The following is a 25,398-nucleotide window of genomic DNA, read 5'->3' as shown; positions in this document are numbered from 1 at the left end:
TTTTTCTTCTTTTTCTGTCCCCCCTGATCCCCTTTACGGCGGATACTTGGAAATATATATACCAGTGATAATGAATTCATATAGTAGATTGGAAACCTAAATTGAGGGTTCTCTCTGAGCATGTGAAAATTCGCTTGATAGTTCTCAGTTTCTTTTCCTCTGAAAGATCGAAGCTAAATTTATGACTTTTTGACGGAATAATTTAACGCACATGTCGTCTTTGTTGAAGCAGATTGATTTTCCCCTCAACCACATCCACTCTAATATATGGATGATTTTGAAATATGAAAGATCAATTGGATTGATTGAATATAGTATGAACATAAGAATATTGAATACAGCTTTTCCTTTTCCTTCCCCCCCCCCCTTTTTTGTTGGTTTGACAACGCTGGGAGGGATTACGGTGAATAAGTAACCCGAATGACACTTCGTTGGTTTAATCCAGGGCCGGGCCATGGGGGTGTGTAGTACAATTCAAGTGTGTCGATCCAGATATCCAGGGAGAAAGGAGAAATACTTTGTGTATTCCCGAATCCAAAAAATTTCCTGAGACTGGAACTAGTATTCTGACGGCCTTTCTTCTTCTTCTTCTTCTTCTTCTTCTACTACTACTTTACTCGAGAGTATCATGTTTTGGAGCTTAAAGTGGGCCTCTTGCGAGATATGGAGTAGTCAAAAAGTGATCTGGGTCGGGAGCAGAAGAAAAGAGAGATAAGGAGTACAGAAAGACAAGAAGATGTGGATCGTGAAGGATCAGAGAAATCCATGGGAAAAAAAAACAACAACAACAAAATGGGACAGTAGAAAGTGAGAGGCGAAAAAGAGAGAGAGAGAGAGAGAGAGAGAGAGAGAGAAGTGGAAATTGATGGAGAAGAGATAAACAGAGATTTGTAAATTGACGGGGAAGAGAAAGACAGAGATTTGAAAATTGACAGGAAAGAGAAGGGAGGGGGAAAAAAAGGACCAAGGAACCTAAGCTGTCGTCGTGGCAAATCTCTTCTTCCGCTCTTCTGCCCTCTTCCTATCTTCTTCTGAAATCTTCGGTCCCGCCTTTGGCCCAGCGCCAGCGCCAGCGCCAGCGCCAGGTCCAGCTCCAGTTCCGTTCCTTCTTCCGCCAGAACCACCACCACCGCCGGCGCGGCCTCCACGACCGCGTCGCTTGCGGCCGCCGCGCTGCTCAAGGTCACCACCTTCGTGACTGCGCTTCCTGCCTCTTCGCTCGGGGAGCGCCTCATCGAGGCCCTTGACAGCGTGCTCGTCCGCGGTGCCTGTGCCAAAGCGCTTCGCTCGCTCTATTGCTTTCAGCGCGTCTTCGTCGCTCTCTTGGATGCCGAACCGACTAGCTCGCTTCTTCCGCTTTTCCAGCTCGGCTTCCAAGTCTGTCTTGGCGAGGCCGGTAGTGAAATCGACTGCCGGGGCGGCGGGCGTTTCAGTAGGTTCAGCGCTGGGTTGTTCGGCGGATTCAGGCTTGCCCGCATCGGCAGTGGGTTGCTGGGTGGGAGATGTAACCTCCGGCTTGGGTTCGCCGGGCGATTTGACTGTCAAGTCGTGTGTCGTTGACGGGTCAATGTCGACTTGTTGGTTGGGTACAGCTGTGGGATTGGCTACGGTGCCGACGCCTCCAGCTGCGACGGCCGCAGCGGCAGGTTCGCTGGTTGCGGGCTTCGAAGCAGTATCTGCGCCGCCGGCGTCGTCTTCCCAGTCGATTTCGTCCTCGGGAGGAGGCGCAAGTCCTGACGCGGCCGCGGCTGTTGTAGATGGTTCGTTCGAGGTCGCGCCGGTGGCAGTGGTGTCGCTTTCCTTGAGACGCGCAACGAGCTCAGCCTTGTTGCCGTTGTGGGCGAGAGAGCGCTCTTTGAGGAGCGAGCGCAGCTCGTCGACCTTGAGTTTGGCGTAGTCGGTCATGATGCGATTAGGTTATAGGATTCAATGGAGTTTGATGAGGATTTATGTGTTGCGGAGAGGTTGAAGAGGAGTTGGTGAGGTCAGGGGCTCTAGCTAGTAGCTCAGTAGCTGCAAGGCTGAGAGCTTCAGACGGCGAGGCTGAGGTCGGTTGGTTGTGAAGGAGAAGTGCCTATGAGAGGGCAAGAGGATGGATAAATCTTCAGAATGAGCTTTATCTTGTAATTGAGATCATTGAAGAATTTCCAATATATCTCCTTCCAACAATAGGCGTTTATTGATGTTCGAGCTCTATTGTGATGCGTGTGAAGTCATATTGTTGTTGTCGCAGTCGCGCACCATGAAGGAATGGATGACTAAGCGGCCGGCAACACAGCCCATTTATGTCTATCAATGTCCTCTAAAGTCAAAGAACTGAATTATGACAATGAGATTCTAATTATATAGTATTTGAGAGGCAAGATAAGATTATTTTTGATTCAGGTGAAATTATATTGGTACTCCGTATCTCTATTGATTCTATGTGAGATGACCTTCACGTGACTGAACGCGACGCGTTGCGCAAATGGTCTTATTGGAGGACCGTGTCTCTTACGCGCAAATGGATTGATTACCCAACTAGGAACATTCAAGAGCTTGTCCTTCATCCAGTTCCTGAACATCTTGCTCTCACCTTCAACTCACTCCGCCACTCTTTCATAATGTGAGTATTTTTTCAGATCACATACTGCAGCAATCGCCTTATTAATGTAATGTCTTTCACAGGGAGAGCTTTGAAGCAATCTACCTGGATCTCTCCAAGCAGGCCGGCAAATGTCGGTTCAACGACGCCGGCATGGGCTGGAGGCCCTCTGGTGGCGGCGATACTTTTACGCTTGATGCAAGCAACATCGGCTCGGCCCAGTGGAGTCGCGCGGCCAGAGGATATGAGCTTAAAGTGCTGTCTCGAACAGCAGGTGTCATTCAGCTTGACGGTTTTCAGCAAGAGGTGAGTGCCCGAACACTTGTATAGTTTCTTTGCGCCGCATTAAGACTCACATAAAGGGAAACCTTTGTAGGACTTTGAGCGGCTGAGCAAGACATTCAAACACTGGTACAGTGTCAATCTCGAAAATAAGGAGCATGCCCTACGTGGATGGAATTGGGGCAAGGGAGAATTCGGCAAGGCCGAATTGACATTCAACGTTCAGAACCGTCCTGCTTTTGAGATTCCCTACTCGGAAATCTCCAACACTAATTTAGCTGGCAAGAATGAGGTGGCGGTCGAATTCTCGAATCCTTCCGACTCCGGTACGAATGGCCACTTGGGAGGCGCCCGAGGGCGGGGCAGTAAGGCTGGCGCAGGCGTCGACGAGTTGGTAGAGATGCGATTCTATATCCCCGGCACGACAATGACAAAGAAGGAGAAGGACGGTGAAGATGGCGAGGTTGCTGGTGAAGAGGAAGAGGAAGAGCAGAATGCCGCAAATCTCTTCTACGATACTTTGATGGAGAAGGCCGAGATTGGCGAGGTTGCTGGTGATACCTTTGCCACTTTCTTGGATGTTCTCCATCTCACACCCAGGTCAGTTTTGAACGAGCCAATCCTTGAATTTGGACCGAATACTGATGCGATAAATGTTTTTATAGAGGACGTTTCGATATTGACATGTACGAAAACTCGTTCCGTCTCCGTGGAAAGACATACGACTACAAGATCCAATACGAAAACATCAAAAAGTTCCTCCTTCTCCCGAAGCCCGACGATCTCCACACCCTTATTACCATTGGCCTGGATCCGCCCCTGCGACAAGGTCAGACGAGATATCCCTTCCTTGTCATGCAGTTCAAGCGTGAGGAGGAGGTTACTATCGACCTGAACATGACCGAGTGAGTTTCGCGGCCTTCGATTTCGTCTAAAATACAAATTTTCTGACTTCTTTCACAAGGGAGCTGCTCGAAAAAAATTACAGCGGCAAGCTTCAGCCGCACTACGAGAGTCCCATCCATGCGGTCATCGCCCAAGTCTTCCGCGGCTTGTCCGGCAAGAAGGTCGTCACACCTTCCAAGGACTTTGTCAGGTGCGTTCAAGTGCTTTTGCTCTTCGCAAACTAAATCCATGCTGACCCTCTCTTCAGCCACCACCAGCAATCTGGAGTCAAGTGCTCGATCAAGGCCAACGAAGGACACCTGTTCTGTCTTGACAAGAGTTTCATGTTCGTCCCTAAGCCAGCAACGTACATTTCTTTTGAGAACATTGCCAGCATCACCATGTCCCGTGTCGGCGGTGCCATCTCCGCCAGTCGCACATTCGACATCACCGTCACCCTCAAGGGCGGCGCTGGTGAGCACCAGTTCAGCAACATCAATCGGTATGTGATTCCTGCCTCCTCGAATTGCCCACATATTCCTTTCTCAGGACTAACATCCTTCCCCCCTTCTACAGTGAGGAGCAGCAACCTCTCGAGGAATTTTTCAAGGCCAAGGGTCTACGAACAAAGAATGAAATGGCCGATGACGTATGTTCTTTCCCCTTTTTTCTCTGTTATAATCTGCAAATATCAGCCTGCTAACACAAATTCATCTACAGTCGAGTGCACTCATCGCAGCTGCTCTCAAGGAAGAAGACATGCTCTCCAGCGACGAAGACGTCGTTGGTGCCCGCGCCGACCGTGGCAGCGCCGACGAAGACGAGGAGAGTGTCGACGAAGACTTCCACGCCTCCTCCGAGTCTGACGTTGCGGAAGAATACGACTCTGCCCATGAAAGTAGCGGCAGCGGAAGTGATGCCGAGATGGACGATGCCGAGGACGCCTCTGATGCCGAAGAGGAAGAAGAAGAAACAGCGCGACCAAAGAAGAAGAGCAAGACTGACAGGTGAAGGTGAAATTGGTCTCTCACTGCCTTTTCATCATCATTTTCATCGTCCCTTTTTTTCAACCATTTCTTTTTCTCGAGCGGTTCATTCTCATCTTCCCGACTGTGTATTTTTCCAACTTTTCCTTTGCCATTCTTTTCTTTCCCCTTTTCATTAGGCCTTTCTCTTTCTCTATTTCTCAAGTGAGATCTGGTTTTTTTTATTACTCTGGTGAATCTCACTACGGCGTCACCTCAGGTTCTCTTTTAAAAAATGGTAGTCTTCATCTCCTGTTTTATACTATTTTTAGGGTAACATTTCACAATTCCATCGACTTCTATCTTTTCTTCTTTCCGCTTCTCAGCTTCCTACTCGTATTTGCCGTATGGACAAACATATCCTGGTCAAATCAAGGGTTCTGCATGGCGTAGTCGAGCAGCTCCAACGACGTAGAGGCGTGATTTTTGATGAGATTTCAACGACTGTTCGATTTATTCGTAATTCTATCACTTCATAGAACATTGAGCCGTGGAAATTGTAAAAAGCAAATTTATTCCTCGAAACTAAGCGGTATTGCAACGACGGCTCAAAGTAAGTTACTGCGGCAATGCGGTATGTACGAGCAACATACAAAGAGCAACGTATCAGTAAAAAAGCAAAGAGAAAAAAAGGGAAAACGGCACAAATTGCGCAACTCGCAGAGAAGTAGAGAGCCTTCGAGCAATAAACATAAAGCATGAAAAACAAAGCGCTTTTCTTTCCAGACCTCAAGTGTTGTTTCGCTTTCGTAGTCCCATCCCAGATACAAATGTGAGATGAAAAAGAATGTTTCCAAATCGTATGGAGCTGTCAGGGCACCTAGCCAACAGTCGAGATTCATCTAGAATCCCGTGATCCATCAGCGATAATCAGATCTGCCCGGTTTTTTGAATGATCAACATGCAAAGACCGTGCTTCGAACTGTCTCGAATGACTTTCAAATCTCTGTGGAGTCTCAAACCACCTTCACACCACTTTTCACTCTCAAAGCACCTTCACATCTCCTTGAAATGTGTCTTCAACAACTTGTCAAAGGTTGCCTTTGATTCTCATCTCAACCACTTCATCATCAGCATCTCCTCAACATCCCCTCAACATCCCCTCAACGTCGGATAATCGCTCCCTCATCAACAAATTCTTTCTTCTGACTGTATCTTCACTTCTCCCCGTCGTCAAATTCTTGTCGTATCGTCATCCATCACCTTCTCACTCAGCTTCCACAGTCGTCGACATTCAAAACTCATTAAACGCAATGTTTCTTCTCGCGCGCTTGGAGCTCACCAGACCGGTCCACGACTTTCGAGTCTTGGCTTTCATAATCTGGCGATTGACCCAGACTTTGAGCTCCTCAAAGAGGTTTCCCTTCTTATTCCTGCGGCTCGCATATTCGCGTAGCTCGTCCTCCTTAAAGGTGACACGCTTCCTGAGGCCTTTCTTGCCAGGATTTCCTGACTTCTTGAACGCGCCGCCGGGCTCTGCAGTAGTGGGTTCTATTTCTTCGTCCTCCTGCTTCTCCGCTGCTTCTTTGTCAAGGTCCTCTTGGGCCTCACGAGCAATGGATTCCCAGTATGACGCAGGGAGGTGCTCAAGATCTTCAGGAGTGACGGGGTGCATCTGCAGAGGATCAATGAGAGGTGAGACGGGATTGAGTGGGGGAAGGGAAGGCTGGGGCTCCTCATCTTCAAAAGCGGGGAAGGGCTCCAGGTCGGAGTCAGGCGCGGGAAAGGCCTGGACGGCCAAAGCGGCATGGGGAAAATTGACTAGGTCTTGAGATTCATGATGAATCTGACTGGAGTGAGCAGAATTGGCGTCAGATGGGGATTGAGATTCAGTCTCAGAAGTGAGTTCACCCACAACGCGTCCTTCAGCCTGGGCGGCCCGGTACGCGGTGAACAGGTTTCCGCTCGTGGTATTCTGAAGAGAACCTTGAAAGGGATCCAAGCCGGGAGCAGCATCGATAAAAGGATTCGAGGGTTGCAGCTCATACGCTGGATCCAAATTGCCAGACGTGCCGTGGAAGCTGCTTGAGGTATCTGAGTCTCTAGGGCCTCCAAGCGTCTCATGAGAGCCGATGGGGTCTGGGTCTTCTGCGAGAACAGCGAGGCCTTGGAGATTGGCACTGCTGAGTTCACCGGCGAGGTTATTTCCAGAAGGATGATCGAGGTATGCAAAGATCGGCGCGACTTCGGTCCTGTTGAAGACTGGAGGGTAAACACTCGAGGCGGTCGAAGGAGCCGGGTTATGGCGTCTGGGAATCGGCGAAGGAAAATACCGTCCGTCACGACGATTGCGCCCTGATTCGGTACGCTTCAATAAACGCGCAGCTGGGGAAGTGTGAGCGTGGGTTGAGGACAATGGCCCAAACTCATCTTCATCCTCGTTTTCGGCATTGATGGCTAGATCATCGTCGCGCTCGGCATGGTGAGCTCCGGGGCGAGACCAGCGTATGACTGCATCTTGGTCAGGATGAAGAGTGTCTTCAGGAGTTTGAGGTCTAGCATGCGCAAGAGCGAGCAGGCTTGATGCAGCATCTGCCGCTTCAGCTTCAATGCTGAAGGGCAATTCATGATGAGCATGCTCTGGGTCAACTACTCTCTTTGTGACATCTTTGTTCTCAGTGGAGGGACCGCTGGCGTCGTTATCAAGAGAAGTTCGAGAGAATCGAGCTGCGAGCTGCTCGGCAATGGCCTGCTTCTCTTCATGAATTTTCTTCTTCAGGGCCGCGGTCTGGGAAGACTGATGCAGAAACTCGTCCAGAGCGGAGGTATCAGCATTAGTCTCCGAGTCAATAATAGGAGGCTCCCTCGCGTGCGAGGTAGCAATCTGAGTTTGATCTTCAACGTGTTCATGCGTATCAGCAGAATTCGGCATCAACGGCTTTGGTTTACCAGGAGACCCCGCCGACCCTGCGGAAAAGCGGAGACTCGAGCTGCGGCTCGGAGGTTGGATGTCCTTTCCTCTGCGGGAGGGAGAAGGCTGTTCAATCCCCGGCGCTCCACCAGGGTTTGGATTCGACATTGTTGTCTAAAAATTATTGAAAAGATTTGATGTAATGAGAAAGAAGGAAGGCAAATGTACGGAAGGAGTATACGATTTGAGAAGCACGGCGTTTGGGGTATGATGCTTGAGGAAGGGAAAGCTGGAGGGAAGGAGAGATGAGTGTTGTGGGAAGTCGGCAGGCTTCGTCCAATTGTTCTCATCGTGGGCAACGAAGAAACATGACCTAATTGGGAGCGCCCAGACATATTGGTCCAAGTGAAGAGGAAATGTGAACGCCATTGTGGGCTAACGGGGAAAGAATAGGTTTCGTGGTTCGACGAACAGTTCGTGCGATGCTGAAGGGAAAGAGATAAGGATAGGAAGGAACAGACGAGTAAAAGCAAACAGGCATCTGCGAGCAAAAACGAACAATAAATGGTCATGCACAGCTCTACGAAAAGCAGAAATTTGCATAAACAAAGAGATGCAAAAAGCACAGTGGGAAATAAGGGCATGAATTGGACAAATAATGATTTGATGAGAGATGATATCTGTGCGACTATGCAGTGTTGGAGGCCGCAATTGCAGCCTACCAAACCAGTAAATCAGTCATGATTTCGTGAGACGCTTGCCTGAAAGCACTCCGTCATAATTTGCAAAAAGGGGCTTGCCACAAGTGCTAAATCCCAAAAAAAAGAGAATAATAAAAAACAGAAAATTTTATCATCTGTCTTCCGCCTTTATACTTCTCGACCGCTGTATAAATTGAAGGTTTCAGATCCAGCTGCCCCGGGAACCTAGGACGCTTCTTAAAAACGGATTGAGCCCGAATGCGAGACGTCGAATATTCTTATGTATCATAAGTCCGACGTATTGAAAATCTTTGTCTCAAGCGCCTCTTTTCCCAGACGGCCTCTCATTTGGCTTTCATCAAGATGATCTGAATCCCTCTGCCATATATAAACCAGATTGCCTTGAACATGTGCTCTGTGGTTAAAACAGGAAATCCCGGGGCGAGACCTATAGGACTTTATTTTCTGAGCCTAAGCAATTGGCGTCATATCTTTGCTATCCTATAGGTTAAAATGTTGAATATGTCAGTACAAAACTCGTTCGATGACGCTGTTGCGCTGGTAAACAGTTAAAAATGTTCGATTCTGATGAAAACGCATGGAATAGCTGTTCCTCATTGAGAGCATCATATCATAGGAAAATTCCTCAAATAAATCATCACAAACTTCCTGTATCAATGAATAACCGTGAGAAGTTGAACTGCTGCATCGATCGCAATGAATCAGAGGTAAACAATACAGGGATACTATGCATTACCCTGCGAAGTTTGAATGCCTGAGATCATCTTGATTGGTTTAGCACGTCATAGCTGCTTACGTCATCCGTTCACTATCATTGCTTTGTTATCGGGAAACACCTTGAAGCTTCAAGTCGTACATTATTCTATTACCATCTCGTCAATCTTCTACTTGTATCAGCCTCAATTGATTTCGATACCCCGACATCAAGATGGCCAGCAAGTTTGCCGCTGCCTTCGTGGCATCTTTCCGCCCCGCTGTGCGTCCCAGCACCTTCTTCGCTCGTCCTCAAGTCGCACAGACTTTCTACCGTGGTCTGGCCTCAATTCCCAAGGAGCAGCCCCGTCTCCGCCTTGGCTCCACCGGTGAGTATTCCTGTTGACATTATATTATTCCAGCTTCCTCAGTTGAGTTTTTATAACCCTGAGAGCACTTTGAAACCGAAGACTTTCCCACAAATCCCACCATATAGCTTCATATAAAATTATGATATCATTGAAGGGCCGGTGCTAATCTGGAATTCACACGACAGCGCCCAACTTCAAGGCCACCACCACCAAGGGCCAGATTGACTTCCACGAGTTCATCGGCGACAAGTGGGCGGTCCTCTTCTCCCACCCCAAGGACTTTACTCCCGTGTGCACCACTGAGCTTGGCGCCTTTGCCAAGCTCGCCGACGAGTTCACGGAGCGCAATGTTAAGCTCATTGGTCTTGTACGTCTCTTTCCGCCTTCTACGCTGCTCTCTTAATCATCTCCTCTCGCATTTTCCATCCCTGAACCATTCAATTCCCTTTCCGGCGTCAGAATTGCTGACCTCCGAGTGCAGTCTGCCGACGACCTCGGCTCCCACGAGACCTGGCAAAAGGACATTGACGAAGTGACCGGCTCGAACCTTGACTTCCCCATCATCGCCGACGCCGACCGCTCCGTCTCTTTCCTCTACGACATGATCACCCAGCAGGACATTGAGAACTTGGCCGCCAACCCTCTGCCCTTGACTATCCGCTCTGTTTTCGTCATTGACCCCTCCAAGAAGATTCGTCTGACCATGACCTATCCTGCCTCGACCGGCCGTAACTCCGCCGAGGTTCTCCGTGTCATTGACTCGCTCCAGACTGGCGACAAGGAGGGTGTTGTTACCCCTATTGACTGGCTGTAAGTTAGACCCATTCTGCACCGGTCTTGTGGCACTTTGCTCGCCGCCGAGGTGGAAGGAATACCCGCCGTTATAAGGCTTGGAGATTCCCATTTCCTCCTCAATAATGAAAATAGGCTAACAATTCATCAACAGCCCCGGCGACGACGTTATCATTCCCCCCAGCGTGTCCAACGCTGACGCCAAGGCCAAGTTCGGCGAGGTCCGCGAGCTCAAGCCGTAAGTTTCCATTGAATCCACTTCTGTTTCTCCTCGAGGACGCTCCCTGATACCCTCCTCTTTCCTGTCTTGTGGCTTGACATATGTTTCAATGGCTAATCTGGACAAAATAGTTACCTCCGCTACACCAACGTCGGCAAATAAATTCTGTCTAGACCGAACAGAAGAATATCTATAATTTAATAATAAATATGCTATAGTAGAAAGGTTTTGGAAAATAATTTTCGGCTAGTGTACTATACTATATACATTTTACATTTTCCCTGATACAGTTCGTCTTTTGTATCTAGGTATTAAAATAGAAGTTTGAAGCGCATAGAGTTTGCACAATGCATAGTCGTAAAAGTGTAACATGAATATGTATTGTATCTTGTCCCTATTTAGCTTTCCTATTCCAAGCTATTCAAACGTATTTGAGGCCATGTACGTAGATGATGAAAAACGTCTTCACCTCGGAAAACAAAAGTCTCGCAAAACAAAATTGACGCCTCGAGATTTCGCCAAAGGGGAGTTTGAACCCTGATCTCGCTCTCGCTGCTGCCAACGCTGGGCAAGATCAATCAATCAAGAAAAGGAAAAAAGTTTCAAGCAGACTCCCCCCTAAACCTTAAGAGTAAATCGCGTCCTAACATCCTAATAATATGCAAGTGGCAGAAACGCCAAATTGGCAAAAATAATCAGAGAAAGAAAGAAATGTATCAAGATGGCTTAGACATAGGAAGTCGTCGGAAAAGACATTCCGAGCCCATGTATTCCTCTCCACTCCAGAGATGAGCTGAGAAGAGGATTAGGGGGAAAAAAAAAGGCGGATGGGCGAGTAGAGAGAAATAATGCAGGGTAATTACATCTCCAGACTATCGCGGACGCACTTGCGCACACGCTTCTTGAATTCGGCCGGGTTTTCTCGCCACAGCCGCGCGGCATCGAGGTTCGCAGGGCTCTCGTCATTGGGGCTACTCAGCATACTGATGACGCTGAGCAGAATCGTTTCGGGCGTCTGCACGGGTGACCAGCGTTCCGCGGCGGATTCATAGCCGAATTTATCTTCCTCTGGGGGATGCAGGATGCTAATGCACACTTCGCCGTTTTCGTAGACTTTTGAAGAACCTTGATTAGTTTTATTCTGAATCACTTTCTTTCTGCCTTTCTTTCGACGCGGGGAATATAAGGCGTTGCAGCCAAGGACTATTGAAGGAAGAGGAGGAAGAAGTAACGTACTGTTTGGGTGAAAAATGGGCGTTTCAAACTTCATTTTCGGTGGCATAATAGGGTATTCGGCGGGGAAAGAGAGGCGGGCGCGAAAGAAACCACCTATTGCTCGGACATGCCAAACGTTAGCCTTTTCAATTCTCCTCTATATGTCGGGACGGCACCTTGCAGCCAGCGGGATATGGCGGTAACCAGCTTGCGGCATAAACCATGTTCAAGCAAGTAGGAATAGCAAGGAGAGCTAAGAGAGTGGCAGAATGGACGCGAGGAAAAGAATGAAGAACGGAAAGGGCACACTGACCGCCGTAGAACTTGCACTCATCCGAAATCATCAACATGACCTCCCATTCAAACACATTGTTATCGACCAGGCCGCAGCTGATTCCGGGAATGTCGTTGTCCGAGTGCATCTGTTTGAGTTGCCGGCCCAGAAGCCCAGCCGCTGCTGAGGTAGCCGCCATGATTTGCTAATATCTGTTTGGGCTTTTCTCGGGCAGTGCGTTGTATCAAGTCTTCTTAAGTCAGTTGTCGAGTTCGCTGCCGTCGCTGAATTAGTAAGGAACCAAAATGAGTGTCGGTGTTGAAGCTCAGAGGTTGCGTTGGCGGGGACTGGTTTCAATTAAACTTATGGTGGGGTTCGAGCTTTAAGTCCCCTGGGCGGTGAACGAACGAGTTGGGTAGACTCGATGAACACAGAGGGAAGCGGATATCTACGTCGAGCAGGATACGTCAATTACGTTGAAAGTGACGATCCAAAGTCGGGGCCACGGAGTTACCCGGCGGCAACGTGGATCGTTGGACACCAAGGGACTTGATTATGGATACGAAAAGTGAGCAGAGAAAGGTGAGCATATTTATTCAAAAGAGTGGAGTATAAGTAGTGTAGATATATTTCACAGGGAAGAAAAAAAAGAATTCATCAGAATGCAGGGTTTTAATGTGTCGATATTGCTAATGTTCCGGGAGTCGATAACCGATTCTACTGAGCTTATTCCATATACTAGTAGCGAAGCGCTAGACTTTGCTTAAAAGCCGTTGTTGGGCTTGCATGAATCGTCATTCATCAGAGCGATCACCTTGTAAAAGACATCACCTGTAATGAGACGAAGCTCAGCAATGAAAATACCCAAGAAAATCAGTGTCCCGCCAATAATGGCAGCACCAAGAATGGCGTAAAGTTTCAGCAGCCGTAGACGAGCAGCACGGTCAAAGCTTCTCCAAGCGTCCAGCATTCCTAGCACGCCTGAGCCGCCTTCAGACTTGGGCACGACGCGACCGCCAAATGTGCGGTCAAAGGGAACGATGGGCTCATGCTCAGCAGGAAGCATCGATGCCTGCATACGGACAAGAATGACCTCGGCGGGAATGCTAATCAAAATAGCGCAAATAAGCCAAGTAAGCGGGATAGCAGCACACTTGAGCACAAAGTCCATAGGCTGGAACTTTGCGTTTTCATCGTCAGATGAACACAACGAGGGTTCGAGAATGGAGGCGAGCATGGCAGGAACGAAAGCGACGGCTTGGACTGCAATGCCATAGGTGAAGGTAGCTGGGGCGATCTTGACCCAGTCGTGCCTGTTCAGCTCGGCAAGACGCTTGAACCATGGTTTCTTCGAAGGCATAGAAATGACAATATGCGTCCAGGTGGTGAAAAGGAGGGCCGCTGTTGCCATTGCCAAAGGCACTCTGAGAAGTCCATTGACCAAGGGGAACCAGGACAAAAGAAAGAAGTAGACGTGTTTGAGCCAGCTAGTGACAAGTCCCGCGAACGTAAAGGCCACCATTCCCCGGAAAATTGACCATTTGCCTGCCTTGGCGCGAAGGTGGCGAAGAGCGGTGGAATAGCGAATGGTGATAGGAGCGGGCTTGTGCTGCAGCTCAGCCTGTGCAAGGGCGTCCTTGTTTGAAAGGCTTTCCTTGACATCCATGAGGGGGGCATCGGGCTCGTCGCGGTAGACCGAGTCCGGTTCATCCACAGGTTCGGCCGTTGATTCAACAATGGCGAGAGTGGTCACAACTGAACCAAGTGTATATTGAGCCTGATATTAAAGATATTAGGTTCGGATTCCAATAGTAATTACTCTTTTACAAGGAGACAAGGAGACGGTAGAAAGATACCTGTAGGAAAAGGTAAAGGTACACAACAACCGTCACAATGAGAACAGCAACACCCCAGCCGGGCATCTTGTAGGTGAGGACGTCGTTGCGGGCAGGATCAATGGAGCCTGAAGCGGATTCGAGCCCGCGACGGGCAAAGTGAAAAACACCGCTCATGATGAATTACAGAATGTCTGTACTTCAAAAAGTGGGATAATTTCGTTTTGGTCGTCCCTTTCGGACGGCTCGAATTTATAGTAGCACTGTGATTGTTTCAGTCCTGAGCCTCAAGGTTCAGAACATTTAAAATTGAGAGAATATATCCCAGGAGGATGCTTTTTTGATGAGTATGCAAAATCAGTTTATTAAATATTTGATGGAAACGCAGCGTGATGGCAGTGTGGATGAATACAAGTCAGGAGATAAATGGCAGCCCAAGAGGAGCAGGGGAGGGAATGAGGCTGAGCTGAGGTTGACGTTATTCTATTTTGAGACGTTTTTAGCGGGGTACTTGTATACTCCAGTAGGCAGCAGCCGGTGGACGGGCGAGGCGGCGGCAACATTCTAAGCGGGTTTTCGGTTATAGAAAGGTCCCGACCCGGGGTTTTCGTAGCCTGGTAGCAGATAGATTACACTACCCTTTCTCATTGCCGCCCCCCAATCTCACCTAATTCGGAATGTGAGGCTTAAGTTACTCAGTGTTGTGTGGCTCAAGAACAGCGCCGATCTGCATAGACATATCCCATTGAAACTGAAAGAAAAGAGCACCCTTAGCTAGACAGCATGTTTGCATTGTTGTTATGACATTACACATATATTCCACTCTTATATGCCTTCAATCGTACTGAGTGATCGACCATCGTCATTGGATGCAAGACCTAAATACAGAGCGTCCAAGTGTATTGTATAAAAGAAAACAAACGATTCTTTGCATATTTGAAAAAGAAATTGCAATGTTGCCAGCGATGTCATCAATAAACCGTCCGAAAAAATCAAAGTTTTCCCGCCGTCAACGCCTTCTTTTGCGCGTCAATAGATGCATGTAAACTTGTAGGAAATTAACGAGCATATGCAGGAAAAAGTTCCGAAAATAAACGGCATGCGGAAAGAAACAAAGCATCCGTCAAATATAAGCAAGGGCCCTAGAGTCCAGCTCGCGTCTTCGGGCTTGCGAAACCATTTCGACGTTCAAAGACGATCCTCTCGTCACACGATTATCAGCCAGTCTTGAGCCCGCCGCCACACCAGCATCTACTGTCGCCTGTCTTCTCTACCTGCACCACAACCTCCATGTGCCGTTCAGCGAGAAATTGGGTAACGCGCTCCCGCACGTCCTCAGTATCTGCAGTACGGGCGGCTATCACATGCATGACACCGAGAATTCTCGGCGAGCTATGATCATGGTCTTTCTCAGGAGAGCCATGGGAATGCCCATGAGCATCAGGATCGGCCGTAACTCGCTCCTCGAGCCAAAACTTGGGGACACTATATCCAACGACACCTCTTAAGCCGCTGATATCTGAAAGCGTCTCGCGCAGCCCGTATTCCGCGTCCTGTGGTACGGTTAGAAGGAGAGCGCTGGCGCAGCTACTCACAAGAGGAACGGCGGAGGCGAAGATGAGAACTGCAATGAAGCAAGATGCGATAGGATCGAAGCCAGACCAATTGTAGAAATGGACGAGCAGCGTTGATATGACGACAGCGACAGAGCCGAGAGTGTCTGCGAGGATGTGAAGGAAAATTCCGTGCATATTTTCGCTGCCGTGGTGGTTATGGCCGTGGCCGTGACTGTGTCCGTGGTCGTGTCCGTGGCCATGGGAAGGCGAAATATCCAACCCAGATCCGCAAGAATGTTCTCCGTGGTGGTGATGGTGATGGTGGTCGTGGTCGCTATGGCTGTGACTGTGGCTATGACTATGAGAATGCCCATGGTCGTGTGCGTGTGCGTGTCCATGACTATGCCCATGACTATGCCCGTGGGAATGGCCGTGACCGTGGTGGTGATGCCCATGTTCGAATGCGAATATGCCGACCAGATTGACGATTAATCCCAGGACGCTGATAGTCAGCAACTCGCCTATCCGCTGGATTTTGCTTCCTTCAACCAGTCGCTCGATGGCTTCGTAGACAATCTCGATACTTATAAGCCTATTACACCTTATTAGATCCTATTCCTCTTGATATTTGAATGCTTGACCTCATACATGAGAAAGATACCGTTTGCGAAGCCGGATAATGCGTCCATCTTGCCAAAACCATATGGAAAACGCATGCTCGGGGGCCATTTGCTCATGACCGACGCGCAGAGACCGAGAACTAATGCTAAGCAGTCGAAAAACATGTGTATACTGTCACTGAGAAGGCCCAGGGAACCCGTCGCGAGGCCGTAGAACGTTTGGACAAGCATGAATCCGAAATTGAGCCTGCGATTTGAGAATATTAGCATAAGAACACAGCTTCTAGAAAGCGATCAATCGTACAGCATGAAATAGAAGATCCGGCGAGAGTCCTTTTCAACCAGAATGCTGTGCAACAGCGGCCATGGCTCGACACGTTGCAGCAGGTACTCTGTGATCCTCGACCGATTGGCAGAGGAGCTTGTTAGAGAGGCTCCCATGCTGGGCGACCAGCGTCCGACCTATGGGGGCAAAAAAAAAAGAAAAGATCCAAGAATATGGAAAGAATTGATTGAACGAGGTATTCTAGACAAGAAGAGAGGAGTTCGAAATGATATGTTGCATGGGATCGCGCAACATCGAAAAGGAGGCGGACTGTGTGAAGTAAAAGTACCGCTACCTTAAGAGTCGCGAGTGATGTGTTTCTTTGTAAGTACCAGTACTAAGAGCGTGGAAATGCAGGGTCTCTCCGCTATTTGGGCTCTTTGGGGAACCCTTCTGGCCCTATTCCAACGTCATTCGTTATCGGCCACATGGTCACTTTACCGCATGATTAATTCATATCCTTTGTTAAAAGTGCTTTTTTGTTGTCATGTTCTCCTTAGATCGTCATGATTGACATATTACTTACGGGAGCCGTAATTGGCTCTACGTTTTTCACTCTTTTTCTTCTGACCTTGCCATCACAATATGATCCTGCTGTTGAAAAACACAATGTTGCCTCTAATGAGCGCAAAGAAGATGAACAATCCAATAATAAACTCAAAGCCAGAGTGCAGATTCTTGTCCTCGGGGATATTGGCCAGAGCCCACGCATGCAATATCATGCCCTCAGTATAGCAAAAAATGGCGGCTTTGCAGAGATAATCGGATATCGAGGTAAACGATCTCGCAATGGATAATCAATGAAAACATCTAACATGTAAAATAGAGTCCGATCCACATCCTGGCCTTCTGACCAACTCTTCAATTGCTATCACGCCTATTCCACCGCCTCCGAGGCGGTTTCAAACGAGCAACAAGCTCTTATTCCTTCTGTTTGCGCCTTTAAAAGTCATTTGGCAAATTTGCTACCTCTGGTTTATTCTGGGCTACCGAACCAAGCCTGCAAAGTGGCTGCTTCTTCAGGTGCGTTTTGTCGGATTGCAGCCTGTTCATGCGTGGTCATGCTATCAACTCGGGGAATAGTAAAACTAATACGATCGACCATCAGAATCCACCTTCATTGCCTACTCTTGCCATTGCCAAGGCTATGTGTTTCCTTCGAAACACTAAGCTCATCATTGATTGGCATAACTTTGGCTACTCAATTCTCAGCCTTAAGCTTGGCCCTGCTCATCCCCTTGTAAAAATATCGAAAATCTACGAGTTCTTTTTCGGCCGTAATGCTACTGCCCATCTTACTGTCACAAAGGCCTTGTCGGATGTTCTTACGCAAGATCACGGAGTGACATCACCTGTTCTGGTCCTTCACGATAGGCCTGCTGGACATTTTCAACCCCTTTCCGTGAACCGGCGCTCTACGGTTCTTTCGAGTCTGGGCGTCACTGCCCCTTATGCCGACTCAATCCGGAACGGTGCGACAAAGCTCATTATAAGCTCAACCTCCTGGACGCCAGACGAGGACTTTTCGCTCTTACTTGATGCACTGGTGGATTATGCAGCTCGTAGCACTACAAGAGCGACAAAATTGCCGAACATCTTGGCCGTTATCACCGGAAAAGGTCCTCAAAAGGAATACTATCTCTCGCGGATTGATACCCTCAAACGTGAAGGGAAGTTGCTTAATGTCACCATTCTCACCGCATGGTTGACGATTGAGGATTATGCCTCGTTGCTGGCTGCGGCAGATCTCGGAGTTTCTCTGCACACTTCTTCATCTGGAGTTGATCTGCCGATGAAAGTCCTTGATATGTTTGGCGCAGGTCTCCCTGTTGTCGGATGGGACAAATTCGAGGCTTGGCCCGAGCTAGTACATGATGGTATAAACGGAAAAGGATTCAGAAGTGTGGGCCAGCTCACTGATCTCTTTGTCACTCTCCTTGGGGCAGATGGCACCCAACTAAGCATTCTCAAAGATGGCGCTCTTCGGGAGGGTCATAGGCGTTGGGACGATGAGTGGAATCCTATTGCAGGGAGATTATTAGATCTCTATACAGACTAGATATATTATAACACGTAGTTCGGCGCCCTGCCTGTGATATTAGATGTTAGAAGAGGCCCTCAACTATAATATATCTATCCAATCGACTCTATCTACAGTGCAACGGTGTGTTGAGTCCGTGCGCTCATATGATTGAAGGCGGTGAGACGCGGCAGAATACTGCATGCCAAAACAACCCCACAAACTAAAATCATGCTAATGTATAATTTCATCCGTGATACGTGTGGCTTCTCAAATTGGTGGCCATGCTGAAGTGCACGAGCCTAGACTATCCCAATTATGCTTCTCAATATCCATTTACCATTTACGCCGACTGACGTCGATTCTGTTGATTGGTCCAAGGACGGTGAACTAGCTATCGCAGCAGGCGAATACATTCAATTACTGGTTGATTTGAACCCGCATGATTGTTTGACCTGAAATAACTAATAAATTATTTATGCAGTTACCACGATATGGATCTGGGACTATAGGTCAGACTCGGCCTGACCCTTCAAGGCGGGAGACTGCCACTACGAGGCCACATGAAACGCGAGAAGGGTCAGATGCGCAATGGGACTCATTGATTTTCCGTGCCAACCTCTTCTCAGAAGATGAAATTCCAGCTAGAGCGCCTGCCCCTTTTAAAGTCTTTTCTATTGGAGAAGAGCAAGGCATAGGCGCAGTATCGACCTTGAAATGGTCCAGCCCAGGCATTGGGCTGCACCGGCGGCCTGTACTTGCTGTGCTCACGACGAATCATTTGCTCTCTATCTGGGATGGTGCTGCACGATCGAGAAAAGCAGAACATTTCAATCGAGTGATGATTTTAAATGATGCTGTCCTGGGCCATTTTGATCAAGGGCAAAATGGACATGACGTACCCAGAGAGCTACATAATCTCAATAAGCTACGGAGGCGAATTATGTCGTTTGCTTGGAGCAAGCCTTGCTTTTTGAAGAAAAACGGAGAAATAAATGCTCTCGGAGCCACATGGGGTACATCTTTGTTTGCTGTTGCGAACGACAACAATGAAATGGTGATTCTCCGCATCATTCCTCCGTCCTCGCGCTGCACTGGCGGGCAGTGGAGCACTGAAGCGCTAGGGGACGTGCGAGCTCAAACATTGAAAGAAGAAGAATCAGAATTCTCACTACTGAAAGCCGCTATGATTTCTAGATCAATTATAAGCCAAATAGCTTGGAGTCCTTGGGTAATTTCTCTCAAGACGGAAGATGCCATATTGGCATATATATGTGGGAACACATTGCGGTTGAGAAAGGTCTCCGTAACCTCCCAAGATGGACAAAATAATAGGATGGATCTGAAGATAAATAGCTCGGAATTTTGCTTTCAACCTAACCAAGCGTGGGTGACAGAAAACAGTGGCCCCCTAGCATGGTACGACAAGGTATGTAACCGAAACTGCTTCTGCTCCATGATATAAATTCTTTCTAAAGGATAATCCAGGTGCATGACGGATATCTGTATCTCGTTGCGTCCTTCGGACATCTCCTTTCCATCATATCGATTCCAGCAGATATGACGGGCTTGGGCTACAACACACACGAAGGGCCAGAAAATGAACTCCTCATCGAGGACATCCCAGGGGTGTCCGTCTTTACTTACCATATATTGAAATATTCGCATCTAGAATTGTCCGGTCAAAAGACTCTACAGCCTTGTTGGGACGAGATTACAGGTGATTTCTATAGAGCCCAATCCAAACATCATTTTTGCTGATCTGATAGGGCTTGCTATACAAATTGATCCAGCGACCGGCGACCTCATAATCAGTTTTTCGACGTTCTTGGGTCATGCCGAATCGATTAGACATGTGACGTCCAGAAAGTCAAACGAGCAGATTGAGACATCTGTCCAACCGCTACCGAAGTCCCCATGGCAGAGAAGAATTGCAGACTGTCGAGCGAAGTTTGATACCCGACATGATCTTGGCGGACTTTCCGTTGTCAAAGTATGGGGCCTATCGTCTTCCCCTGGAGAAGACAGCATAGCCACTTTGCTCTCAACCCACCCTGGCGACATGGTCGAGTACGAGATTGCGTCCTTGGAAAAGTCCACTGCAGTATTCGGGTCGTGGGAAGAGGTGTTGCAGCAGTCTTTTCTTCAGGTCATCACTCCAAAAATATCTTCCTTGAACTGTACGTCCTCTACCCTCATCCCCGCACGCTCCTCACTTGTCTCAAATCCATACCAGGCATCGAATACAGCGCCGAAGCGTTCGCTCTTCAAGCATCTCGCCATCTCGAACTTTACGGCGCGGAGAGCGTGGAGCCTCAGAGCTCATTTATACACAACGTAAACGAAGTCAAACAATACTTGGACGAACTCAGCCGCACTGCGGCGCAAAGTGAGCCTGCCGTGACTATAATCCCCAGCCACTCTTCATCACCTCTCATGACACAAGGAGCGATTGCGAACAAATTGCTGTACACCCGAGCTATCACGGCCCAAAGATATTCGAATCTGCTCAATATGGTCGCCTCATGGATCCGGGAGCGGTTCCAAACACAATCTGCGTCACTTGGGTCAATAGCTACGAACACTTCAACGCTCGATGATGCTCAATCTCAAGCTATTCTATCGGAGCTGATATCTACTATCCTGATTATTTCAAGAGATGATGCCTCTGGATTACATGTCGACAGACTTAGCTCCAAGCTACTCTATGCTGCATCCTGCGCGGGTCTATATTCCTGCCGGTATACAACACCGCAACTGATCCAACTTTGCAAAGATGCATTCCAATGGCTTTCAGCAACGCATGGCGTCAGTCTCGACCATGAAATTTCCCAGTGTAGCCATCTTCAGGAAATTGGTGGTCAGACAGGCTCGAGGTTCTCGGCTACTCAGAATACGGAACGGCTTGACCCAGGATTAGGTGAGGGCAGCGTTAGGTTCAAAGGACGCACGATTGATGTAGCCCTTTTCGACCAAAGTCCCGGAGCAAGAAGTATCTTTGAAACATGCGATATGTGCGGCAAGGGTATTCCATGGGAGGATCCACACTACGGTCGTTGCGAGGGAGGGCACATTTTTGGTGAGTTCTGCTTAATTGCTTCCTTCTCTTATTTTGCCCCAGCAGAGCTAATGACAACATACACAAAATAAAGTCCGCTGCGCTCTTACCCTCCTTACGATTCAAGCACCGGGTATTTCCAAATCATGCAGCATATGCCAAACGCGGTACTTGCGAGACGACTACCTTACTCGTGCCGCCTCTCAGTCTGACCAGGCTTTTACTCATACGGTAGTTATTGATCCGCAACTCGCACGCCCTGCAGATCAAGCAGACAATTCTGAACAAGCTCAATCTGCACAGCGAGGTCCAGAAGGAGTCCAGGGGCAGAGAGAGGACGTTCCGTCGCTCATTACGGTCCTGCATTCTACATGCGATATATGTATATACTGCGGTGGTAAATTCATGGATTAGTGGCTCTGGTTGTTTCCGTATTTTATAGCTTTACTTCCCACATATTCTGCGGGTCTTTAATGGGTCTACAGCGAAATATATTCCATATAATTTACGGATTTTATTGTCTCCGTGACTTATATGTTAACTTTTTTTACTTTTTTTACTTTTTTTATTTCTTATTTATTTCCCCTTTTCTTTTCCTTTTTTCCCCCCTCCTTTCCCTTCTTTCCATCTACTTTCTCTTTCCTGTTATTCATCCGCTTTTCTCTTTTTTTTTCTTTCTTTTTCCTCTCTGTTATCTTCTCTTTTTTCTTTTTTTCTCCCTTTAATTTTTCCCCTTTCTTTTTTTTTTTCATATTACACGTATTTTACACTCGCATATTCCAACTTCCACAAGCCGGTACCTCAGGAGCGTTACCTTACACCTTTTACAGAAATCATATATATATTTTTATCATTTGTTCACGAGTTATATGTAAGCGTATATCTAGAAGACGAGATGCACCCCAACGCCATACACCATGGACCAACACTATACAGTATACATCATACTTTATACACCATATTTGATACTTCATATATCGTACTTCATAATATACATTATACACTTTCGCCCTCTTTTCTTTCTTTCTTTCTTTTTTCCTCCCTTGCTTTCCTTCTTTCCTTTTTTGGGATGGCGTATGATGTATGATGTACGCTGTATGATGCATGATGCACGATGTATGATGTATGATGTATGAAGCAAAATAAAAATTAAAAACACCAAAACGAAACGAAAACGCCCAGGTCAAAATATTCGCAATATTTCCACACTGTAGAATTGGAATCGAATCGAATCGATCAAAGTACCTGATACCTTGATACCTATACAGATGGGTCACTGACTCACTGGGTGGAAGGTGAATGCCATTAAATGGTCCACGCCAGTCTCGATTTCTTGGGGTCTCGGGTCCGCGGACGAAGCACCCGAGATACAAGATACAGGACCAGGACCCAGGATTAAGAGCCCAGGACCCAAGGCCATCTCATCTGACCTTCAGCTTCAGCGCCAGCTCGGATATTCGTAGGTTAGGTAGGATAGGTAGATACGGGGAACTAGGTAGGGATCTAGATCTAGATCAGATCTATGAATCGAACATTTTGCGCATAGCCTTGTGTGCGAGTTCGACGCCGAGGCTAGAAAGATCGAGGAAAGACATGTGTTAGCTGAATCCTGATATTCCATGTTGTAGATTCTCAACAATTACTGCCCCCGGGCACAGTCGATGCCCTGGCACGGGGAATAACAACTTTGGTCCCCTTCTTGACTTCTTGCACAGAAGCAGAAGGTAATGGGAAAGGAGATGGGATATAGGGAAGAGAACGATGGGAAAGATAGGTAATGGAGCGGTGGGATAGAGGGATAAAAGAGGGGGGGGGACAAAAGGGAAGGAAAAAAGGACGGATACTCACAAAGTCGCCGCATTGGCAGGCACTGCTCTGGCCAAAGCAGGTGCCAAACCGGGGAAAAACGCCCGGACTCCACCGCGGGCAAACAGCTCTCTTATCGTCCCTGCAATCGTCGGGTTTCCCTCTGCGCTCTGGAGTCTCGATTTGACAGTATCTACGGGAAACACGGGAATCCACATGGCGACGCCGGCGGCGCCACCGGCAGTCATAATCGCCGTGAGACTGAGCTGGCCTTCGGACCCTGCGGGGGTGAGTTTGCGCTTGATGTACTCGTATGTAGCGAAATACGCGGCCGAGCCGGGCCCGTCGCGGGCAAGTGTCATTGCGCTGCCGCGAAAGACGCTGCGGATGCCGCCGGTGCGGTAGAGTTGGCGGACGACGTCAAACCCGTTGGCGTATTTGGGCTTCTCGCCCGGCGCGAGCTGTTTCTGGCCCTGGATCTGGAGAAGGACCTTGACGCGCTCAAAGGGAGCAGTGATGGCGGTTTGAGGGATAGCGCTGAAAAAGCCGGCCGCGGAGGTCTGCGCGATGCTGAGCTTGTCGTCGTGTACGGCGGACACTTGGCGCACGAGTCCTTTGCCCACGTCGTAGCCCCAGAAACTAACGGCGACTGTTTTGAAAGAAGTTGGGTCAGTGAAGAGTAGCGGAGAGACAAAAGGACGGGAGTATGAAGAAAGCTTACACATTGGCGTGACGCCGACGAGAGGCGCGGATACGCCTGCGTAGAGACCCTGGATGAAAATGTTAATACAATAGGTCTTGGACATTGATTGATCAATGCGCAATATGATGAACTCACTCTCCTGATTCCTTCTCTTGCAAACGTCTTCCTCACTACGTCCATTGTGCCAGAATAGACTCCCTTCTCCGCAGTTTGTAATCGCACTTTGACCAGATCAAAAGGATGTCCGACGACAACGGCGCATACGCCTCCGACGCCGCCAGCTGCCAGAGCGCGCAAGCCGGAGAATGTATGTTTCGTTGCAACTACCACTTCTTCTTTGACTTCCTCTTTGCTGGGAATGTGCAGATGGGGCTCTGGTGTTCCGGGAGAGCTACCGGGATTCGTTGCGGTTGACATCTTGACAATGAACTCGGGGGGTGAAGGTTTGTTTTGTTTCTCTGGTCCCACCAATGGAAAAGTTTTGGGAAGATTCTTGATTAGACAAAAAGTCCAGTAGCAATGTGCAGAGTAGCTGTATCAGCTATAAAGGGCGTGACCTATATAGCTTGCGTCAGGCAGTGTTGCGCGCAAGATGCGGAGGTTGCGGGCGAGCGGAGGACAGGTTCGCCGGTGTAGGGGGATGTTTCTGGAGGCCTTTATATGCTTTGCGCAACAGAGGGAGAGTATATCGACGGAATATTCAGGCGCCTATGACGGATACCTGCGGGGACACTGCGATTTATAGTCTTGTACATGTGTTAAGTGCGTAGGAGGTTGTTATTCCACCCTGGCTATAGTGAGCAGTGACTATTACCCCAGAGTTTACCTGGACCGTCGGGGATTCTCCACGCGGCAGAAGCCGAGCCGCGGTTCGAGGGGCCCTTTCTTCACAGGACAACATGAGTACTGGGCACCTCGTAACTCCCTAGTCTTCAGTAGCCATAGAAGTACCGTTACACATCCAAAGCTGCAACGACGGACGAGCGGGACGAACGAATTGGGAAACGAGCCGAGGTTGGCCGGATACCGATGAAGGAGTAAACAACATCCACCAAGAGTTGAGGACCAATATCATAGTTTTAGCTAACATCTTGACGTTAAAGAATTGGACGTGATCACGCAGCGCTACTAGCAAGGATTGATGAACTCACTGCACTGTGCCTCTCTATAGGGCTACTGTTACACTGCATAATGGAGTCAAATGACCTCACCTTTGCCAAGCCCCTCACATATATTAAACTTTTGCCGGCAATAACAGTCTCGAAGCTCAGGTTAAGCTTCAATTTGCAGGTTCGCCCTATCTGCTTTGCCAAACTGACATGATCACGTGCATCTTTAAAGTAGAACTTCTGGGAGAAATTATATGATGTCAGACCTTGACACGTCGCGTATCCCCAAGATCTAAGACGCGACTTTTGACATGCTGCAAGCGCATAGACGTCCGACGAAAGTTTCATTTCTACCGGAATAGGCAAAAACGCGGAATAATCACATGCAACACCACGGGGAAACACGCTATAGAAGGCGGTCGGACGATAAGGGATGATAAGAAGGAGAAATG

The 25,398-nt window shown here is 48.3% G+C and overlaps 10 protein-coding genes across 10 annotated transcripts; 4 read left to right on the top strand and 6 right to left on the bottom strand.

Annotated features, from left to right (window-relative positions):
• Positions 1-972: 972 nt before the first annotated feature.
• L228DRAFT_236186 (hypothetical protein) lies at positions 973-1,905 on the bottom strand (the record flags this gene model as incomplete). Its single annotated transcript, XM_018330805.1, has 1 exon — positions 973-1,905. One exon carries the CDS (start codon positions 1,903-1,905, stop codon positions 973-975), a length of 933 nt encoding a protein of 310 aa, XP_018190604.1.
• Positions 1,906-2,550: 645 nt separating this feature from the next.
• L228DRAFT_243830 (SSrecog-domain-containing protein) lies at positions 2,551-5,074 on the top strand. Its single transcript, XM_018331779.1, has 8 exons — positions 2,551-2,605; positions 2,668-2,890; positions 2,961-3,466; positions 3,532-3,771; positions 3,831-3,962; positions 4,020-4,253; positions 4,328-4,400; positions 4,472-5,074. Coding segments are annotated over exons 1-8 (1,701 nt in total). The 5' UTR covers positions 2,551-2,603; the 3' UTR covers positions 4,763-5,074.
• Positions 5,075-6,010: 936 nt separating this feature from the next.
• L228DRAFT_236184 (hypothetical protein) lies at positions 6,011-7,795 on the bottom strand (the record flags this gene model as incomplete). The annotated part of the gene is made up of 1 exon (XM_018330804.1): positions 6,011-7,795. One exon carries the CDS (start codon positions 7,793-7,795, stop codon positions 6,011-6,013), a length of 1,785 nt encoding a protein of 594 aa, XP_018190602.1.
• Positions 7,796-9,205: 1,410 nt separating this feature from the next.
• On the top strand, positions 9,206-10,758 carry L228DRAFT_226992 (thioredoxin-like protein). The gene is made up of 5 exons (XM_018330436.1): positions 9,206-9,431; positions 9,599-9,780; positions 9,895-10,223; positions 10,360-10,443; positions 10,557-10,758. Exons 1-5 carry the CDS (start codon positions 9,278-9,280, stop codon positions 10,585-10,587), a joined length of 780 nt encoding a protein of 259 aa, XP_018190601.1. The 5' UTR covers positions 9,206-9,277; the 3' UTR covers positions 10,588-10,758.
• Positions 10,759-11,284: 526 nt separating this feature from the next.
• On the bottom strand, positions 11,285-12,113 carry L228DRAFT_252262 (ubiquitin-conjugating enzyme E2 15; the record flags this gene model as incomplete). Its single annotated transcript, XM_018333677.1, has 3 exons — positions 11,285-11,538; positions 11,662-11,754; positions 11,954-12,113. 3 exons carry the CDS (start codon positions 12,111-12,113, stop codon positions 11,285-11,287), a joined length of 507 nt encoding a protein of 168 aa, XP_018190600.1.
• A 367-nt stretch (positions 12,114-12,480) lies between these two features.
• L228DRAFT_60690 (hypothetical protein) lies at positions 12,481-14,180 on the bottom strand. Its single transcript, XM_018336760.1, has 2 exons — positions 13,771-14,180; positions 12,481-13,691 (listed from the first exon to the last, which is right to left on the bottom strand). The coding sequence occupies exons 1-2, from the start codon at positions 13,924-13,926 to the stop codon at positions 12,678-12,680; spliced, it is 1,170 nt and encodes a 389-aa protein (XP_018190599.1). The 5' UTR covers positions 13,927-14,180; the 3' UTR covers positions 12,481-12,677.
• A 383-nt stretch (positions 14,181-14,563) lies between these two features.
• Positions 14,564-16,536, bottom strand: L228DRAFT_243825 (hypothetical protein). The gene is made up of 3 exons (XM_018331778.1): positions 16,230-16,536; positions 15,954-16,172; positions 14,564-15,897 (listed from the first exon to the last, which is right to left on the bottom strand). The coding sequence occupies exons 1-3, from the start codon at positions 16,364-16,366 to the stop codon at positions 14,967-14,969; spliced, it is 1,287 nt and encodes a 428-aa protein (XP_018190598.1). The 5' UTR covers positions 16,367-16,536; the 3' UTR covers positions 14,564-14,966.
• Positions 16,537-16,700: 164 nt separating this feature from the next.
• On the top strand, positions 16,701-18,397 carry L228DRAFT_258518 (glycosyltransferase family 33 protein). Its single transcript, XM_018334092.1, has 3 exons — positions 16,701-17,024; positions 17,077-17,273; positions 17,359-18,397. The coding sequence occupies exons 1-3, from the start codon at positions 16,757-16,759 to the stop codon at positions 18,307-18,309; spliced, it is 1,416 nt and encodes a 471-aa protein (XP_018190597.1). The 5' UTR covers positions 16,701-16,756; the 3' UTR covers positions 18,310-18,397.
• Positions 18,398-18,509: 112 nt separating this feature from the next.
• Positions 18,510-21,941, top strand: L228DRAFT_258517 (hypothetical protein). Its single transcript, XM_018334091.1, has 6 exons — positions 18,510-18,696; positions 18,755-19,699; positions 19,759-19,990; positions 20,064-20,450; positions 20,507-21,349; positions 21,423-21,941. Exons 1-6 carry the CDS (start codon positions 18,589-18,591, stop codon positions 21,740-21,742), a joined length of 2,835 nt encoding a protein of 944 aa, XP_018190596.1. The 5' UTR covers positions 18,510-18,588; the 3' UTR covers positions 21,743-21,941.
• A 630-nt stretch (positions 21,942-22,571) lies between these two features.
• Positions 22,572-24,617, bottom strand: L228DRAFT_60651 (mitochondrial carrier). The gene is made up of 3 exons (XM_018336759.1): positions 23,973-24,617; positions 23,177-23,904; positions 22,572-22,900 (listed from the first exon to the last, which is right to left on the bottom strand). The coding sequence occupies exons 1-3, from the start codon at positions 24,252-24,254 to the stop codon at positions 22,849-22,851; spliced, it is 1,062 nt and encodes a 353-aa protein (XP_018190595.1). The 5' UTR covers positions 24,255-24,617; the 3' UTR covers positions 22,572-22,848.
• Positions 24,618-25,398: the final 781 nt, after the last annotated feature.

Source organism: Xylona heveae (genome assembly GCF_001619985.1).
Source record: "Xylona heveae TC161 unplaced genomic scaffold L228scaffold_2, whole genome shotgun sequence".
Classification (NCBI taxonomy): Eukaryota; Fungi; Ascomycota; class Xylonomycetes; order Xylonales; family Xylonaceae; genus Xylona; species Xylona heveae.
This window is presented reverse-complemented; position numbering and strand designations above follow the sequence as displayed.